The 19,150-nt window shown below is 41.7% G+C and overlaps 3 protein-coding genes across 7 annotated transcripts in view; 1 reads left to right on the top strand and 2 right to left on the bottom strand.

Annotated features, from left to right (window-relative positions):
- gaa2 (alpha glucosidase 2) overlaps positions 1 to 2,556 on the bottom strand; it is an 84,615-nt gene extending 82,059 nt beyond the window's left edge. The window contains exon 1 of one of the 2 annotated variants that reach the window (XM_043711829.1): positions 2,415 to 2,556. The gene's annotated coding sequence lies outside the window, so the exon portion shown is untranslated. Of the gene's footprint in view, positions 1 to 2,046; positions 2,072 to 2,414 lie in introns of those variants that run through there. The other variant, XM_043711830.1, reaches the window with a different exon arrangement.
- mettl4 (methyltransferase 4, N6-adenosine) overlaps positions 1,546 to 19,150 on the top strand; it is a 52,150-nt gene continuing 34,545 nt past the window's right edge. The window contains exons 1-2 of the mRNA XM_043711832.1: positions 1,546 to 1,784; positions 2,065 to 2,136. The gene's annotated coding sequence lies outside the window, so the exon portion shown is untranslated. The remainder of the gene's footprint in view (positions 1,785 to 2,064; positions 2,137 to 19,150) is intronic.
- Positions 16,081 to 19,150, bottom strand: part of mafk (v-maf avian musculoaponeurotic fibrosarcoma oncogene homolog K) — an 18,493-nt gene continuing 15,423 nt past the window's right edge. For all 4 annotated transcript variants that reach the window (XM_043711835.1, XM_043711836.1, XM_043711838.1 and 1 more), the window contains 2 exons: positions 18,975 to 19,050; positions 16,081 to 17,236 (listed from right to left, as the gene is read on the bottom strand). In XM_043711835.1, the coding sequence (XP_043567770.1) occupies positions 16,850 to 17,236; positions 18,975 to 19,050 (463 nt within the window). In that variant the 3' untranslated portion in view covers positions 16,081 to 16,849. The remainder of the gene's footprint in view (positions 17,237 to 18,974; positions 19,051 to 19,150) is intronic.

Here is a 19,150-nt window from a genome sequence, read left to right as displayed (position 1 = left end):
ACAACTCCTTCGACTTTCGTATCATCCGCAAACTTGCTCACCCAACCTTCTAGCCCCTCTTCCAGGTCATTTATAAAAATGACAAACAGCAATGGTCCCAAAACAGATCCTTGCGGAACACCGCTAGTGACGGCTCTCCAAGATGAACCTTTGCCATCAACTACTACCCTCTGTCTTCTTCCAGCCAGCCAATTCCTAATCCAAACTTCCAACTCACCCTCCATGCCATACCTCCGTATTTTTTGCAGTGGTCTACCATGGGGAACCTTATCAAACGCCTTACTAAAATCCATATATACCACATCTACCGCTTTCCCCTCATCAACCTCCTTCGTCACCTTTTCAAAGAATTCAATAAGGTTTGTGAGGCACGACCTGCCCTTCACAAAACCATGCTGACTATCCTTGATCACATTATTCCTATCCAGATGTTCATAAATCCTATCCCTTACAATTCTCTCTAAGACTTTGCCCACAACAGAAGTGAGACTCACCGGCCTATAGTTACTAGGGTTATCCCTACTCCCCTTTTTGAACAAGGGAATCACATTTGCTATCCTCCAGTCTTCTGGCACTACTCCTGTCGACAAAGAGGACATAAAAATCAAGGCCAATGGCTCTGCAATCTCCTCCCTTGCTTCCCAGAGAATCCTAGGATAAATGCCATCAGGCCCAGGGGACTTATCTATTTTCACCTTTTCCAGGGTTTCCAACACCTCTTCTCTACATACCTCAAAGTCATCCATTCTACTTAATTGTGACTCAGTATTCACATCGGCAACAATGTCCTGTTCCTGGGTGAATACTGGCGAAAAGTATTCATTCAGTGTCTCCCCAATCTCTTCCGCCTCCACACGCAACTTCCCCCTACTATCCTTGACTGGACCTATTCCTACCCTAGTCATTCTTTTATTCCTGTCATACCTATAGAAAGCCTTAGGGTTTTCCCTAATCCTACCAACTAAGGACTTTTCATGTCCCCTCCTTGCTGCTCTTAGCTTTCTCTTCAGGTCCTTCCTGGCTACCCTATAGCTCTCAGTCGCCCCAATTGAACCTTCACGTCTCATCTTGAGATAGGCCGCCCTCTTCCATTTAACAAGGGATTCCAATTCCTTATTAAACCACGGCTCCCTCACACGACCCTTTCCTCCCTGCCTGACAGGTACATACTTATCAAGGACACTCAATAGTTGCTCCTTGAACAAGCTCCACATATCAATTACGCCCTTGCCTTGAAGCCTACTTTTCCAAGCCATGCATCCTAAGTCATGCCTCACCGCATCATAATTTCCCTGCCCCCAGCCATAACTCTTGCTCTGCAGTGCACACTTATCCCTCTCCATCACTAGAGTAAAATTTTGCCGCTGTTTACCTATTATTTACTTATATCTGCTACTTAACAATGTGACCTGCCTGTATTGGTAGCAAGACAAAACTTTTTGCTGTACCTCAGCACACGGTGACAATAAATTAAATTCATCAATGTGTAGGGGTGCATTACTAACGGGTAAATGTAGAGTAATAAATAGGGTAGGGGAATGGGTCTGGGTGGGTTACTCGTCGGAGGGTCGGTGTGGATTTGTTGGGACCAAATGGCCTGTCTCCACACTGTAGGGGTTCTCTAAACTACCTGCAGTCAGTATTTCAGTGGGATGCTTGAGCTTTTCTGAGTCGAGATGGCTACACCACTGAGTGGTGCTGTCGAGTAGAGTTGTGTGTTCATTTCAGCCACTAATTCTGATAGAATAAGCAGAAATTGACGAAGGAATTACGTTAAGACGAAGGTACTTTTGTCAATGTCCTTCATTAAAATGCCAGCATGGGTGCAGCGGCATTGATCTGCGCGGTTTCAGCTACATCGCGGCTGTATTTTGTGAACAGTTTTCGGGCCTCAAGTTTTTCCCCACCCTCAAGTTGAACAGTGCTTCAGTCCCAAGGTTTGTCGACGGGAGTATATGTTCAAATTGAGACCCGGTAGGCAATTTGAGGCCCGAGATTATAATTTTCAATGACATCGCTGGGTTTTTAAAAAAAGCAAAGACTCACTGGAGTTCCGATTCCTAGGTTTAAACCCGCTCACTGATACAGGACAGGATACGCGGTGACATCTGCTGGAAATGCAAGTATTGACATGAGGTAAGATCAAGTGTTGACATGCTGTTCACCCATTGATACAGAACAGCAGCAAGCGAGGAAGTGGAGCTGATCTGCTGTGGTCAGCCCTGCAATGCAAGTCTGGACTGAAAAGGTCCAATTTCCAGCACCTCCTTACAGCCTTCAGAACATCCTGGACTTAAGTGTTGTTTTTACGTAGTTACTTTCATAAATTAGGAAAGGCATCAGTCAGTCTGCAACAGTAATGTGATAATGACAAGTTTTGTTTTACATTCAGAATGGCTGAGATTATCACTAACCAGCGTCAGAAAGGACACCCTTTGCTCTTCTTTCAGGTTGTGCTGAGAAATCTTTCACATCCACAGACAAGGCAGGCTGGTCAGCTGCACCTTTAGGTTTACAATGTCAACTGAAAAACAGCAAGTCCAACAGTGTGTGGCTCACTCATGAGATCATGTGCTAGTGATCATCTGATGTCTTGTGAAAGGATCTTGAACCTCTGACCTTTTAATTCAGAAGCAAGTGTACTGGAGTAGTCTGGCAGTATTGATCTCCTTCCCTAATATGGGATGTTAATGTAATGAAAACATTCATCACTCCTGAGGTAGATTGAATTTTTGAGGGCAAATTCACTGGCTGCTCTTGTATTTTTTGAACACTGCTTCTCAATTAGAAAACTGACCCCCAATCCCCAATATTTAGTTTAAAGCACTATTGACAGCCCTAGTTATGTGATTTCTAGTGCTCTAGTCCCAGCATGGTTCAAGTAGAGCCTGTTCCATTGGGACAGCTCCCTCCTTTCCCAGTACTGGTGCCAATGTCCCATGATTCAAACCCAATTCTTCCACATCAATCTTTCAGCCACATGTTTACCTCTTTAATATTGTTGACGCTGTGCCAATTACCTTGTGGCTTAGGTAGTTATCCAGCAATTACCACCTTTTTGGTTCCAATATTTTTTATTTAGCCCCTGGCTGCTTGTATTCCCTCTGCAGAACCTCTTTCTACATATTTTCTCGTTACCTATGTGGATCACAACAAATGGATCGTCCCGCTCCCACTTCAAGTTCCTCTGCGGCCTAGATGAGATATCCTGAACCTGAGTACCAAGCAGGCAACACAGCCTTTGTGACTTTTGATCTTGCCCACAGAGGACAGTGTCTATTCCCCTGACCATTCTATCCCCAATTACAACTACATTTCTCTTTTCTCCCCTTCTTGAATAACTCCCTGTACCACTGAATGTATATATATAATATATAAAAATAAGAAAGAAAGAGTTAGCACTCTAGATGCTAAAGGTGTCAAGGGTTATGGATATAGTATGATTGTAATGTTGAAACAGATGATCTGCCGTGATCATTATAATGGCAGGGTCCCCTCAAAGAATCAAATGGCCTATAGCTGCAACTATTTTCTGTGTTTCCAGGTCCATAGCAATGAAATTGGATCATAACAGTCCTCTGAAGTGACTGAGCAAAGTCACTAAACTGAAGGGCAATCAGGGATGGTCAACAAAACTAGCCTTATTAGTTACACACACATCCCATAAAGAAAAACAAAATTTTTGTCATTAAAGTCATGATCTCAAAACAGTTCCTTGTGGATCACCACTCATCATCCTGCCAATGACACTACCTGCCCATTTATGGCAAATTAGCTGATTGGCCAATTTCCTGAGCAGGTCAATAATTTGTGTTCAATTTCAGGACCTGACCTTATGAGAGACAGTCCATATAAGTAACATCTACAGACATTCACCTATCCACTTCTTTGGGCATCTCTTCAAAACATTTTTCAATCAGGGCTGCTGAGCATTTCCTGCACAAATCCATCCTGGTTTGTCTAAAAACTTTTCAATTTGTTCAGTCACCCTATTTTTAATGACAGACTTTAGTAATTTCCTGGTAATAGATGTTAACTGATTCATCTATAATTCCCCAGTTTCCCTTTCTCACCTTTCTTAAGATTTGCAGATGCTGGTGTTGGACTGAGGTGTACAAAGTTAAAAATCACACAACACCAGGTTATAGTCCAACAGGTTTAATTGGAAGCACTAGCTTTCAGAGCACTGCTCCTTCATCAGGTGGTTGTCCACCTAATGAAGGACTAGCGCTCCGAAAGCTAGTGCTTCCAATTAAACCTGTTGGACTATAACCCTGGTGTTGTGTGATTTTTCAACTTTCTTAAACAGTGGAATAAAATGTTATATTTTCTAACCTAAAGGAACAGTTCCCAAATCAAGAGTAGTTTTCAAATTCCCTAACTCTATCACTCTAGTATTCTCACATTTTAAAGCCTGGAACAGAAATCATCTCTTCTTGGGGATTTGTTATTCTTTGCTATCATTCTTTTCTTCATTACTGTCATTCTTTTATAGAGTCAGAAGGATCTACAGCACAGAAAAAGGCCCTTTGGTCTGACACATCTATGTTTATTTAGTTATGTTAATTTTGCTAAGACCCTGTCCTGTTTCATTATTGGTTTCCCTGGTTTTTCAGCAGACTGACCACTTTCTCTACGTGAATACTCATCTTAGTTATTCAGCATGTGCTCCATTTCCTTATTTCAGTGAAAGTGTCAGAATTATCAGTTAACAAATGGCTCACATTGTTCTGGACCACCCTCTTTTCCCTGATATAGTGGAAAAAAAAGCCTTTGTGATTTTGACATTTTGTAAGTTTCTTTACATGCATCCTTTTTGTAACTCTTACTATTGGCTTTACCAGCCTTTACTACATTGCACCTTTGCCATTTACCAGGCTGTGTGCTCTTTACAGCATTTTAGTATGCTTTATCTTTTACTTTTTACATTGTGGTGCTCCTTCTTTTGTCATCTGTAACATTAATTTGGTAAATAGAGCTCTTACTCCTTTGGCATATGAACTTGATCGTATTATATTGGTTCTTTTTCTGAATAATCTCACTGATCTTGTTGATTTTCCCAGTTTACTGTGTCTCTATCATAGCACATTAAAATCAACATTATCTATGTTTTAAATGAGGTTCTAAGCTCTATGGTTCCCTCCCCAAACATTTCTGCTCTCCATCTCTTGCTCCTCCTTTTTGCTGAAGCACTTGGTCACCTGTCCTAATAGTTCATGTACCAAAATGTTAAAATTGCCTCTTGTGAAGTATGCTCTGTAAGTGCAAGCTGATAGTGAAATCAGTAAGTGGTTAGCTTTGTTGCCATGATGACCATTGAAACTAAATATCAACATATGGACTACACAAATGGAGCAGATAACACTCAGTCCTCGACTGATTGTCCAAAGGCAGAGATAGTAGTGTCAGCAGTAACCCTGTCTGATCAGAAAAGGCACAAGGTTACAAGTGCTTCAAGCCCTGTTTAAAAATGTATTCTCAATATGGGCATCACTGACAAACCTAAAGTTTATTGCCATTCCTAAATGTCTTGAGAAAGTGGTGAGCTTTCTAACTAAATTGTTTCAGTCCAAATACGTTTTTCTTTCCTTTAACAGTGATTAGACTTTAAGAGTCATCCAATGGTTGCAAATCCCTTTAGGATGTCCTAATGTCATGAAAGGTGGTACAGAAATGCAATATCTTCCTTGTAGCTCTTTTGAAATAACTTAGACACTTCAGAGGTAATTTATGGGCGGCACGGTGGCACAGTGGCTAGCACTGCTGCCTCACAACACCAGAGACCTGGGTTCAACTCCCGCCTCAGGCAACTGTCTGTGTGGAGTTTGCACATTCTCCCCGTGTCTGCGTGGGTTTCTCCAAAACAAATCATGCAGGTTAGGTGAATTGGCTATGCTAAATTGCCTGTAGTGTTAGGTGAAGGGGTAAATGTAGAGGGAATGGGTCTGGGTGGGTTGCTCTTTGGATGGTCGGTGTGGACTTGTTGGGCCCAAGGGCCTGTTTCCACACTGTAAGTAATCTAAAGAGTCAACCATGTTGGTGTACAACATGACTGACATGTAGGCCAGATCACATGTTTCCATTCCTAAAGGACATCAGTTGTAGATTTTCAAAGTCAAATTCTGAAGCTGCAATGTTGGAATTTGAAGTTACATTCAACAAGAACAAATATTTGTATTTATATAGCACCTTTTACTTAATTGCAAGGCACTTCACAGGAGCATCACCAAATGATGACACTGAACCACATAAGATGTTATTGTTAGGTTTTAAGCAGTGCCTTAGAGGAAAATGAGATAAAGAGACAGAAAGGTTTATGGAGGGAGTTCCACAGCTCGCATCCTAGACTCTGTACACCTGTGTGAATTAAATCAGTCAATTACCATATCCTGCTACATGACTGATATGTCACTTGCAGGAGGAGGAGGAGAGAAAATACAAAACTTGAATTAATACTCATCTCTCACCAAATAAACTCTCTCGCTTTCTTCTCCCTTTTGCTCCAGTGATTCTTCTTACAATTGATCAAGTTAGAGCAGAGTATAAGTGCTCTCTACGCACTTTTTAAAGTGAAGGTAGCGGGATTGAGAAGTGCCATGTCACACTATCTGTTATTTGATTTGATTTCCAGTGACAGGTCTGTTATTTTGAGAAGAACAACTCTCATCTCTTAGCAGCTGCTTCAATAAATATTAGCCTGATGCAGGGTGTTTGGAAAGGGGCACTGTTCACTAAAGGGTTACACTGCAACCATGTGCTGCATGCCAACCATTAATAGAGGATCTCAAGGAATTTATAGATAAATAATGGATATTCAGGAATAAGTTACAAACTGGAATGTAGTTAAGAGTTTAGAAGAACAATATAGTGTATTCGAATGGGTGAGTTACAGGTTGCAATCCAATCGAGGCAGCAAAGTTGAGAATGTAGTTCGCACACACTTCTTGGACTCCTTGAGCTGTAATTGTTCCTGTATTTCTTATGAAGGTCATGGAGTCCTGTACCGAAAAGTGACCGTCGCTGCAAATTATTGCTTCACTGAGGGCTTAGACCAGAGCTGTGGTTTCCCTGCAGTCTGTACCAGTTACTTTGTTAGAGTGCAACATTTCAAAACGGAAACAGACCATCTGTTCTATGCTGATGCTCATATATTACTAACTAATAGTATTACTAACTAATATGAGACAGACCTGACAAAAAGGGAGCATTATCAGACTGGCAGACTGTGACTTGTGGACACCCACAGGGATCAGTGCTGGAGCTACAATTGTTCTCAATAGAGGTCATGTATTTGGAAAGGCAAGGATTGATTACAGATAGAGAACATGGCTTTGTGGCTGGGAAATGGTGGCTCACTAACTTGAGTTTTTTGATGAGGGCAGAGCGGTGGTCGTGATCTATATGGACTTTAGTAAGGCTTTCAACAAGGTTCCTCATGGTGGGCTAGTTAGCAAGGTTAGATTACATGGAATACAGTGAGAAGTGGCCATTTGGATACAGAACTGGCTTGAAGATAGTGGAGGATTGTTTTTCAGACTGGATATCTGTAACCAGCGGTGTGCCACAAGAATTGATGCTGGGTCCACTGCTTTTTGTCATTTATATGAATGATTTGTATGTGAACAGAGGTGGTATGATAAGTAAGTTTGCAGATGACACCAAAATTGGTGTAGTGGACAGCAAAGAAGGTTATCTCAAAGTACAACAGGGTGTTGATCAAATGGGTCAATGGGCAAAGGAGTAGCAGATGGAGTTTAATTTAGATAAATGTGAGATACTGCATTTTGGAAAGGCAAATTAAGGCAGGACTTACACACTTCATGGTACCTGTGGCATTTTGCTGAACAAAGAGACCTTGGAGTGCAAGTTCATAGTTCGGTGAAAGTGGAGTCAAAGGTAGATAGGACTGTGAAAGCGGTGTTTGGTATGCTTTCCTTTATTGGTCAGTGCATTGAGTATAGGAATTGGGAGGTTATGTTGCAGCTGTATAAGACATTGGTTAGGATACTTTCAGTTCTGGTATCCCTGAAATTTGAAAGGGTTCAGAAAAGATTTACAAGGATGTTACCAGGGTTGGAGGGTTTGAATAATCTGGGAAAGAGGCTGAATAGTCTGGGGTTGTTTTCGTCTAGAGCTTTGGGGGCTGAAGGTTGACCTTATAGAAGCTTACAAAATCATGAGGGGCAAAGATAGGGTGAATAGCCAAAGTCTTTTCCCCAGGGTAGGGCAGACCAAAACCAGAGGGTATAGTTTTAAGATGAGAGTGGAAAAAGTTAAAAGGGACAACAAGGACCTTTTTTATGCAGAGAGTGGTGGGTGTATGGAATGAGCTTCCAGAGGAAGTGGTGGAGGCTGGTAAAATTACAACATTTAAAAGGCATCTGGATGTGTATATGAATAAGAAGAGTTTAGGGATATAAGCCGAATGCTGGACTAGATTAATTTAGGAAATGTGGCCGGCTTGGACGAGTTGGACCAAAGGGTCTCTTTCCATGCTGTACACATCTGTAACTCTATGACTTGGATGTTAGAGATGAATGTACTAATGCCATATTTGTGGATAATACAAAAATAGGTCAGAAGGCAACAGTAAGGATGACATAAGAAGTCTACAGAGGGATATAGACAAGTTAAGGAAGATGGAATATAAAGTGGGAAAATATGAGCTTATGTACTTTAGCAAGAAGAATAAAAGAGATGAATATTATTGAAATGGGGAAGAACTACAGAAAGCTGCAGCACAGAGGACTGGGGAGTCCTTGTGCATGAGTTACAAAAAGCTAGCATCCAAGTTCAGCAGATCATGAGAAAGACAAAAGGGCTGTTGGTCTTTGTTTCAAAGGAAATAAAGTTTAAAAAATAGGAAGGTGTATAAAATTATACAAAGGCAGAAGTCAGACCACAATTGGAAAACTGAACGGTTTTGGGCCCCTTATCAAAGAGGATCAAGGGTTATGGGGAGAATGGGGTTGAGGACTTATCAGGCATGATTGAATGGCAGAGTAGACTCGATGGGCTGAATAGCCTAATTTCTGCTCCTGTGTCTTATAGTCTTAAAAATATCCTGGCATTAGAGGAGGTCTGGAGAAGTTTTACCAGGTTAATACCATATATGGATGGATTGTCATATGGGGAGAGTTTGTGTAGGTTGGAGGTTAGAAGAATGAGCAGCAAACTTATTGCAACATTCAAAATTCTAAGGGAACTTGACAGAATGGCTGTGGGCATGTAGTTTCCCTTTGTTGGAAAATCTCAGAAGAAGGCATCATCTCACAAGTTAGGGATAGCCCTTTTAAGACAGAGATGAGCAGGAATGTCCTCTGAAGGTAGTGAATCTGTGGAATTCCTTACCACAGAGGGCTGTCGAGCCTGCGTCATTAAGTATATCCAAGGCTGAGATGGATAGATGTTTATTTAGTAAGGGAATCAAGAGTTAAAATAGGAAGTATAGTAGAGTTGAGGATTACCAAATCAGCCATGATCTAATTGAATGGTAATGCAGACTTGACAGGCCAAATGGTCTACTTCTGCTCCTCCATCTCATGGTCTAAGTCTCCTCCCACCATTCTTCATCTTGCTTCTGTTAACATATTGTTCCTTTCTCCATCATTGGTTTTCCCCTAAAGGCAAAAATTTCTCTTTATACTGCACAGTTGGAACTTTTTTCTAACTAGGTGGGATATGAACTAGGTGCTGAAGTCCAAACTGTTGTTGAGGGATACTCACAGAAACTTTAATCAATCAAAATCCTTCAAAGTGACTTCGTTAAAAAGTAAACCACAGGGTGTCACACCAGAGCATATTATGCGAGTCACTGGAACCAAACCAAACCAAACCCACAGGTTCTGTTCTAACAGAATGGCTAAAATTTGCCCTTGACTGAGGCTCCTATAGAGCAATTCACATTACAAACCTACACACCCAGTTTCTATTCCAGTAATAGAAATGAGAACTCTTTGCAAACTGCTCCCACACCTTTCACATTGATATTTAGATATACACGAGATGGCCATCTTTATTTTCCATTTTGGAATGCCTAATTTGCAAACACTCCTACCTTCCACCTCCCCAAAACAGTCAAAGTGTTTATTTCTGCCTCAGTGGGTAGTTCTCTCTTCTCTGAGTCACAGCGGTGTGGTTTGGAGTTCCATTCAGAGACTTGAGTACACAATCTAAGCTTGCGTTGTTAGAGGCAATGTTATACTCAACATCTGGTTGCAGTTGTCTTGTTGCACTGAGCAGTTCCTTAAGATGAGCTGAGCATATACACATCCTGAAACGAATCTTACTTGTGTGCTCTGTTTGTTCCCTGTTTATTGAATACCTGCATACCACTGCAGTTTAGAGGCAACCTTAGAGATACTATCTTTCATGACGTGTGTTCTGGGAAAAACCTTTGCACATAAAGAAAATAATGACCTCTTCAAGACCATAATGAAATTTGCTGAAAGAGAGATGGTTGGTTATGACATCAATAAGTTCCAAGAATGTCCATGTGAGCTGAAGCTACAGTAGGGATGAAAATTGAAGCAAAAAGTTAATAGAAAACCAATTGCCTGGGTTTGAGCCCACTGTCTGGTCAGCAGTTTAGAATACAGAATATGTGTGAGGGGAGCAAGGGGAGCTCTTCGACAACAAAAAGACAATATTATTCCAGATCCCCCAAGGTAAGTGGGACTTGTACAAGGAGGATAAGTTGCAACTAAACTAGAGGGTCACCAATGCAGGGAGGCTTGTAGTACCACTCAGGGGGCAATTGTGAGTGAATTGAGTGTTTACATCAGAATGAGAACAGGATGAGATGGTTGGTTAAAATGATCTCTGAATAGCTGTACCCTTGAGAGAGAGGATTTGTAGATACTTACCTCGTTACTGTGAACAGTGTTCCGATGTTAAACAGTTGCTCACTAATAAGATTTAATGATCGAAATGATTGAGTGGGAAGGTTGAGATCCTACATAACAAAAGCAGAGTAGGAAAAATTGAGAGATTGTTTGTGATCTCAAATTTGAGAAGGCAGTAAGTGCATGTAACTACCTGAGGCATCTCTTGGTCATATTGACTTTTTAAAAGTGAATTTACCTTTTTATTTTAAATATCCTTCACCCGAGTAATAAATGTTTAAATTTATATTGATTTTAGTTAGCTTTTTGCAGTAAAAGTTTGAGAGTGAAATCTTGTCCAGTGATTCTCTTTCCATTAGCATCACGGGGATTTGACGTTTTTAAAAGCGATCAATCTCTAAAGCAATCGTGACGCATGAAATGTTAAAACCAAGGCCCTGTCTGACCTTTCAAGCAGAACCACAGCTGGCTGTGTTGTGCAGCAGAGAGGATCAAAGTGCAGTAGAACAGTAGTAATAGGGGACTGTACAGTTGGGGCACAAAAAGGCCCTTCTGTGACCGCAAAAGAGGCTGCTAGATGGTGTAATTCCTCCCTGGTGCCAGGGTCAAGGATGTCTCTAAGCAGGCGCAAGACATTCTCTTAAGGGAGGGTGAGCAGCCAGAGGTGTGTTCCATATTGGTATTAATGACATAGGTAGGAAGAGTAAAGAGAACCTGCAAAGGAGTTCAGGTGATTATGTAGTAAATTGAGAAGCAGGACCTTTAAGGCTGTAATCTCTAGATTACTATCTGCACCACATAATAGTGAGGTTAGCAATAGATTGAGAATACTGTTAAATACCTGGCTAAAGAGCTGGTGGAGGAGGGAAGGCTTCAGGTATATGGATCATTAGGATGTTTTCCAGGACAGGTGGGACCTGGACAAGAAGGACCAGTTGCGCCTAAACTGAAGGGGCACCAATATGCTGGCAGCAGGGAGGTTTGCTCCTGCCACTCAGAGGGTTTAAACTGATGTGTCAGAGAGGGGGGAATCAGAGCAGTAGGTCAATAAGTGAAACGATTGAGGAGTGTGAGATTAAGGCCAGTAAGGTTAAAGAGGAAGAAGAGACAGGGAGAGGTTACTGAACATGGCAGGACTGGCAGTCTGAAATGTATTTGTTTTAATGTGAGTATAACAGGTAAGGCAAGTGAATTTAGAGTTTGGATTGATGTATCTATCCATGATGCTGTAGTTCTTACACAGACTTGGTTGAGAAAGGGACATGTTTGGCAGCTTAAATCCAGGATTTATATGTTTAAAATGTGATGGGAAAGGATGTAAAAGAGGTAGAGGAGTTATGTGATAAGGGAGAATATTACAGTTGATGGAGGGAGGACATGTTAGAGAGCCAATCCAGCAAGACTATATGGGTAAAGCTCAGCAATCAAAAGGCTACAATCGCTTCAGTACAGGACACACTACAACCAGTGGGAGATAGAGGAACAGATATATGGACAGATTGTGGAAAAAATGCAAAAACAACAGGGTTTTCGTGGTGGGTGATTTTACTTTCCCCAATATTGACTTGGACTCGGGACTCCCTTAGTACCAGGGGCTTAGGGTGGATGGTGGTGGTGTTGGGGCTGTGGGGTGGGGGTGGGGGTGGGGATGGGATGGGAGTTGGTGGAATTCGAGGGGCAATTCTAGGAGGTTTTCTTCATGCAACATGTAAATTGTCTAACTGGGAAAGGGGCCATATTAGACCTAGTACTTGGGAATCTGGCCAGGTCATTGAAATTTCATGTAAAAGGGGAACATTTCAGGAACAGTAAATATAATTCCATATGTTTTAATTTACTTATGAATAGGGTATGAATAGTTCTTAGGTGAATGTACTAAATTGAGGAAAGACTAACTGCCACAATATTGGTCAGGAGCTGGGGACTGAAGATTGGAGCAACTGTTTGAGGATAAATTACATCTAACATGTGGGAATCTTTTAGGGCCAGTTGATTAGGACCAACACGTTCTTGTGAAAATGAAGAATAAGGATGGCAAGAGTGTAGAACCTTGGATGACAACAGAAATTGTGAGCTAGTCAAAAAAAAGGAGGCATGCATAACGATTAGGAAACTGAAGACAGCTCTCCAAAAATACAAACAAAACACTAAAGAACTTAAACAATGAGTTAGCAGGGCTAAAAGGCCCATGAAATAACCTTGGAAACAGGATTAATGAAATTCCCCAAGGCATTTTATCTGTATATATGGAAAAGGGTAGGTCCATTCAAGGGCAAAGGAGAGAATTTATACACCGAACTGGAGTAAGTGAGTGAGATTCTTAATAAATACTTTGCAGCGGTATTCACAAAGGAAAGGGACACAGCGTGTGGTGAATTTAGAGAGGGGTGTGTTGATATAAAATAAAGGTGGTGTTGGATGTTTGAAAGCCATTAAGGTGGACAACTCCCCAGGACCAGATTCGATCTATCCCAGATTACTGAGAGAGGTGGGGAAATAAATTACTGGAGCCTTAATGAAATTTTTGTATTCTCTTTAGTCCCAGAGGACTGGAGAATAGCCAACATTGTTCCTTTGTTTAAGAAGGAGAACAGGGATAATGTGGGACATTACAGGACGCTAAGCCATATGTCAGTGGTAGGGAAATTATTGGAAAGGTTTCTTAGGGACATTTATTCATATTTGGAAAAAAAAATGGACTTGCTAGCAATAAGCAGTGTGGCTTTGTGTGCGGAACGTTAAGTCTCACAAACTTTATCAAGTTTTTTGATGAAGTGACAAAGATGATTGATGAAGGCCAGGCGATGGATGTTGTCCAGCAAGGCCTTTGGCAAGGTCCCTCATGGCAGGCTGATACAGTAAGTGAAGTCACATGGGATCAGCAGTGACCTGGTAAGATGGTTGGAGATCCGGCTTGGTCATTGAAGACAGAGAGTAGTGGTGTAAGGAGATCTGTGACCAGTGGTGTTCTGCAGGGACCAGTGCTGGGACATCTGTGGTTTGTAATGATTTGAAGGAGAATGAAGGTAGTTGGATTAGCAAGTTTGCAGATGACACGAAGCTTGGTGGAGCTGTGGATAATGAAGAGGTTTGCCAGTAGATACAGTTGGATATATACAGGCTGAAGACTTGGGCAGAGAAACAGCAGATGGACTTTAATCTAGACAAATGTGAGGTGATGCATTTTGGGAGGTCTAATGCAGCAGGGACATTTAAGTGAGTGGCAGAACCCTTAGAAGCATTAATACACAGAGGGATCTTGCATACAACTCCACTGTTCCCTAAAAGTAGCAACACAAGTGGATAGGGGGGTCAGGAAGGCATGGGACAAGCTTACTTTCGTCGGTCGGGGCATAAAGTATACAAATTGGCAAGTCATGTTGCAGCTGCACAGAACTTGAGTAAGGCTACATTTGGAACATTGCAAACAGTTCTGCTCGCCACACTACCAGAAGGATGTTGAGGCTTTGGAGAGGTACAGAAACAGTCTACCAGGATGTTGGCTGGTTTGGAGGGTATTAGCTATGAGGAGAGACTAGACAAACTTGTTTTTTTTTACCCCACTTGAATGTCAGAGGGACAACCTAAAAGTAGTTTACAAAATTATGAGAAGCATGAATAATGGATAGTGAGAGTCTTTTTCACCAGGGAAGCAGTGTCAATTATTAGGAGACGTAGGTTGAAGGTAAATGGAGTAAGATTAAAGGAGATGCATGAGGCAAGTTTTTTCCCCCCACAGAGGGTGGTAATTGCCTGGAATGAGCTGCCAGAAGAGGTGGTGAAGGCAGACACAATAGCGATGTTTAAGAGGCACCTTGACTGATACATGAATGGGCAGGGACTAGATGCAAAAGGTTTTTAGTTTAGAAAGACTACGTGTCTCGATGGGCCTGAAGGGCCTGTTCCTGTGCTGTGCTGTTTCTTGTTAGATATATTGAATGGAATTGAATTGAATTTATTGTCACATGTGAAAAGCTTTGTGTTGCGAGCAACACAGGCAGATCACAGAGTTAAGTAGCATAGATAAGTAGCATAGAGAGACGCTCCATTCTATGAACTCTGCTCTGCTGATGTTTCATCTGGAGCCATTCTCCTCAGCAGGTTTTGTTAGTGGTACCTCCTGCTCTCAGGATCAGGGTAAGATGGCAAGTCATAAGTCTCCCACAGCTGCAACAGGAATTCACCTGCACTGTTAGCATAATTCGGTATTGCACACTAGCCATTTAGCCAAAGGCAATAGTGGCTGCTTAGAAAGAAGTTCCCCTAGCACTAATTCAAAGAAGAGTGTGCCAGTTCTTCCCAGTACCCTTGCCTCATATTTATTCCTCAACCAACATCACTCCCATTGTAAATAGTAGAAGTTTGCTGTGTACAAATTTACTGCTCCGTGGCCTACATTACTGCTCCACTGGAAAATAATACTTAATTGTTGGCATATTTCTTTTAATATAATCCTCTTCTGAAACCCCTGGCAATATTCTATGATGTTAAATGCATTGTAAGTTGCTGTTAGGGCAAAACATAAAAGAAACGTAAGCTGCACATGGGATGGATGTGCCCTGATCATAACCAAGCCCATCTAGTAGCAATGAATCAATCCGCATTAACCAAACAATAGTTTGACTAACATAATGGATGTAGCCGAATTAGTCCGAGATGAAGTAATGAACAGAAAATACACACAGCATGTAGTTAGTTTACTTCATGGAGACTTGAGGATTTAGGCTACCATTTTGGTAAAATGTGCTGATGAGCTAAAGTTTCTGTTGACTTTGTGCTTTTGGGATGAGGATACGATGGGAAAACAAGATTAATTTTGCATACATGGTCAGAATTAATATGTTATGTACTTGTGATAGCTCATGGAATATTGGCACTTCATTACAAGGACACTCTTCCCGTTAGGGTCACTGGTGCTGAGGAAACTGAAGAACTTTAATTGGAATTGTTTCCTTTTATAAAACTAGCTCAACTACCCATGCCATGGCAGCTCTCAGTGCAAATAATGTGGTCGGTTTCCAAAATGTGTCTTTGTTCCCCTTCCCTCTTCTAATTCTCCTAACACTACTGAGAATGTGAAAGCTACCATTTTCAGGAAAAGCCTTCCAAGCTTCTCACATGCTCAGATTCGATCCTGGGGCAACATCCTCAGGACACACTCATTCAAAGTGGCGACCCTGTCCAACACAGTCAGTCAATCTTCATGCAAGTTTGCAAAGGATCATATTCACTCGAATTCAGTGCTAAATAAAAAATATATCTTTTTGTTTTATGCAGCTTGCCAAAGGACAATTGTACGCATTGCTCCACATTTTGTTTCATAAAATCACAGGACAGAAACAAGTAAAATGTTTGAAAGCCACACAGAAGTTTTCAAAAGATATGCTCCTAAGTCTTTACTGGGTGTGGATTACCTTCCCATTCAATTACTTGAACAGTTGTTGAGACCATGAGAATCAGCCATGATAAGTTACATTGGAACATAGGGCTGTATAGCCTATTCCTGCTCTTCGAGCCTGTTCCACCATTCAATATGATCATGGTTGATCTGGTTCTGGTCTCATCATACATCCAGACTCTTAACAGTGCACAGATTCCAGTTATGGAGGTCTTTCTTTTCAGCTTTCAGGCAAATTAACCCTTTGATTTAGGTCTAGGGCTGGCTTCAAGACACTTTTTCACCCACCCCAGAATTTTTTTTTTAGTTTCAGGTTTGCAGGTTTTTGCAAGCTTGAGGGCTTTGTCTTGCAGTCCCAGCTTTATAATGTTCAGGAAAGGCCCTAGTTCAGTGGTGAACATCACGCCATTGTATATGATCTCAAGAAGGCGAACTGATTAAGAGCATTCCCTCACATAAGAGCAGGTCATTCAGATCAATTCAATTAGCCTGTGCCTTATGTCTTTCTTAGCTTCAACTACGCATCTTGGTTCAATCACCCATCAATGCCCTTGCCCAACCCTTCAACTGAAAGTTCCAATGGAAGACCAGGAAGAGGGAAGTGGCTCTAAGAGTCAGATGACTTGACAATGGTGATGACGCTGGTGGTTGGAGTGGGGCCCTTGGCCATAGTCCGGGCATAGTTCTGGAGGGCCTCGTACTTGCACCGCAGACCGTCTAGTTCCAGTCTCATGTTGGCATTCTCTCTGGACAGCTTTGCCACCTCCTGCTGAAGGTCAGCCCTCTGTCGCTGCAGCTCCTCCTTTTGTGTCACGCGTTTGACCCGGCAGCTGGCTGCGTAACCCCGGTTCTTCAATGTCCGCCTACGCTGCTTCAGCTGAATAATCTCTTCCTTGCTTAGGCCTCGCAGATGTTGGTTCAGCTCTCGGACTGTCATGGAGACCAGCTCCTGGTCACTGAGGGTCAAGGCATTTTCACCGGCCTCCTTCTTAACCTGTAATCAGAAAATACTTTCAAGTCATTGTCTTTCATTCCCTTGCCCTCTGCTTACTAGCACTCTCAAGCACTGTATTTTTTAAGAAACCCCACTTCTTCCCACTAAAGAACTCTGCTCAGTCAGCGCCTAAAAACATCACCAGCATCACCACCAGTACACAAGGGTTGCAGAGTGCATCATCTGCAAGTTATAATCGTTACTGATGGTAATACCAAATAAGTCTAATCCCAGAGTGAGACCTGGCTTGATTGACCAAAACTTTATTTCTTTCATTTGGTTTATAGTTGTGGTCAGTTACTGAACATATTCAAAGGAGGCTTCCAAGGTACTTTAAACAGAATAACAAAACTTCATTACAGAGAACCAAAGCAAGAGCTATGTTACACTACATAACTAATTTACCCCAACAATGTTACAGACACTTAAATCTCACCCTCCCCAACCATGCTAAAGCTTCTAGATCAATTGGCACAGATGTAATCATAGAATCACAGTATAATTGAATCCTTACAGTGTGGAAACAGCTTTTGGCCCAGCAAGTCCACACTGACCCTCCAAAGAATATCTCACCAAGACCCATTCCCCTATTACTCTACATTTACCCCTGACTAATGCACCTAACCTACACATTCCTGAACATTATGGGCAATTTATCATGGCCAATCCACCTAACCTGCACATCTCTGGATTGTGGGAGGAAACCCATGTAAACATGGGGAGAATGTGCAAACTCCACATAGACAGTCACCCTCGGCTGGAATCGAACCCAGGGTCCTGGCGCTGTGAGGCAGCAGTGCTAACCAGTGAGCCACTGTGCCGTCCTACTAATGGTTTTTAGAGCTTTCTTCCTACTGACTTCTAATCACCTTCATAGCAAAACCCATGGTTTGCCATACGCTCAGCTTCCTACAACTTTCTGGCCAGCCTCCATAGTGGAGCACCCCTGGGCAGACTAACTCACTGACATTCTAAATGCGTCTGTCTCCTTCTGTGTCACTGGATACCTAGTCACTATAAAATAGCCTAATTTCCCCTTCTTTTTATTACTTTGAACTGTAAAACCCCAGCTTGACAACAAAGCTGGAAACATTCATTAAAAATGCAAGTAAAAAATCTAAAATTCATTAATGAAACTAAAACGGTGTCCTTTCCCCTTCTAAACAAGAATACAGAAGTATAAATCAAACATAAAGCTTACATCATTCCTTCTTTTAATTCCATCTCATTCCCAAATAACAATAAAAGATTGTGAAGCTCCATAACAACACATACTACAGCAACCCACCAATGCTTTTCAACAACACCCCTACATGATGATTAGGTATGAGAACATCATATGCCATGTGCTGCAATGCCAAATGTTACCACCTTCTGTTTAGGGTTGATTGCTGCCTTCATCCTCCCCCTTTGACTAGGCCCAGGATTTATAGGGGGTAGAGGAATACCTTATTGAGTCTAATTGAGAACACACTCATGTCTAAAACAATATGCAACTTAATGCATGATAGCAGGTTACATTGGTAGCTTAGAGACTTACAGCTCTACTATGTTGGAGGTGCGGGGAGCATTATGAAAATCCATTGTGGCTTACTGAAATACTTAGAAATAGAATTACAGTCAAAAATATTTTTTAATTGTTAAAACTTTCCATTTTACGGCTCTCCCAGCAGGGTCCTGAGAAAGAACAAAAACGTACTGAGCCATTAAACTATAGCAAACAAGACAAAAACCTCACCTTTATTGCTTTGTTTCCTTTGGGATTAGCCGTCATTACCCCAGCAACATCAGAGATTACAGAGACAGAATTACACCTGCAAACACAGCAAAATAGAAAGCATAAACCATTATAGAGCGGCATGGTGGCACAGTGGTTAGCACTGCTGCCTCACAGCGCCAGAGACCCGGGTTCAA

The sequence above is a fragment of the Chiloscyllium plagiosum genome, chromosome 21 (genome assembly GCF_004010195.1).
Source record: "Chiloscyllium plagiosum isolate BGI_BamShark_2017 chromosome 21, ASM401019v2, whole genome shotgun sequence".
NCBI classification, from domain to species: domain Eukaryota; kingdom Metazoa; phylum Chordata; class Chondrichthyes; order Orectolobiformes; family Hemiscylliidae; genus Chiloscyllium; species Chiloscyllium plagiosum.
This window is presented reverse-complemented; position numbering and strand designations above follow the sequence as displayed.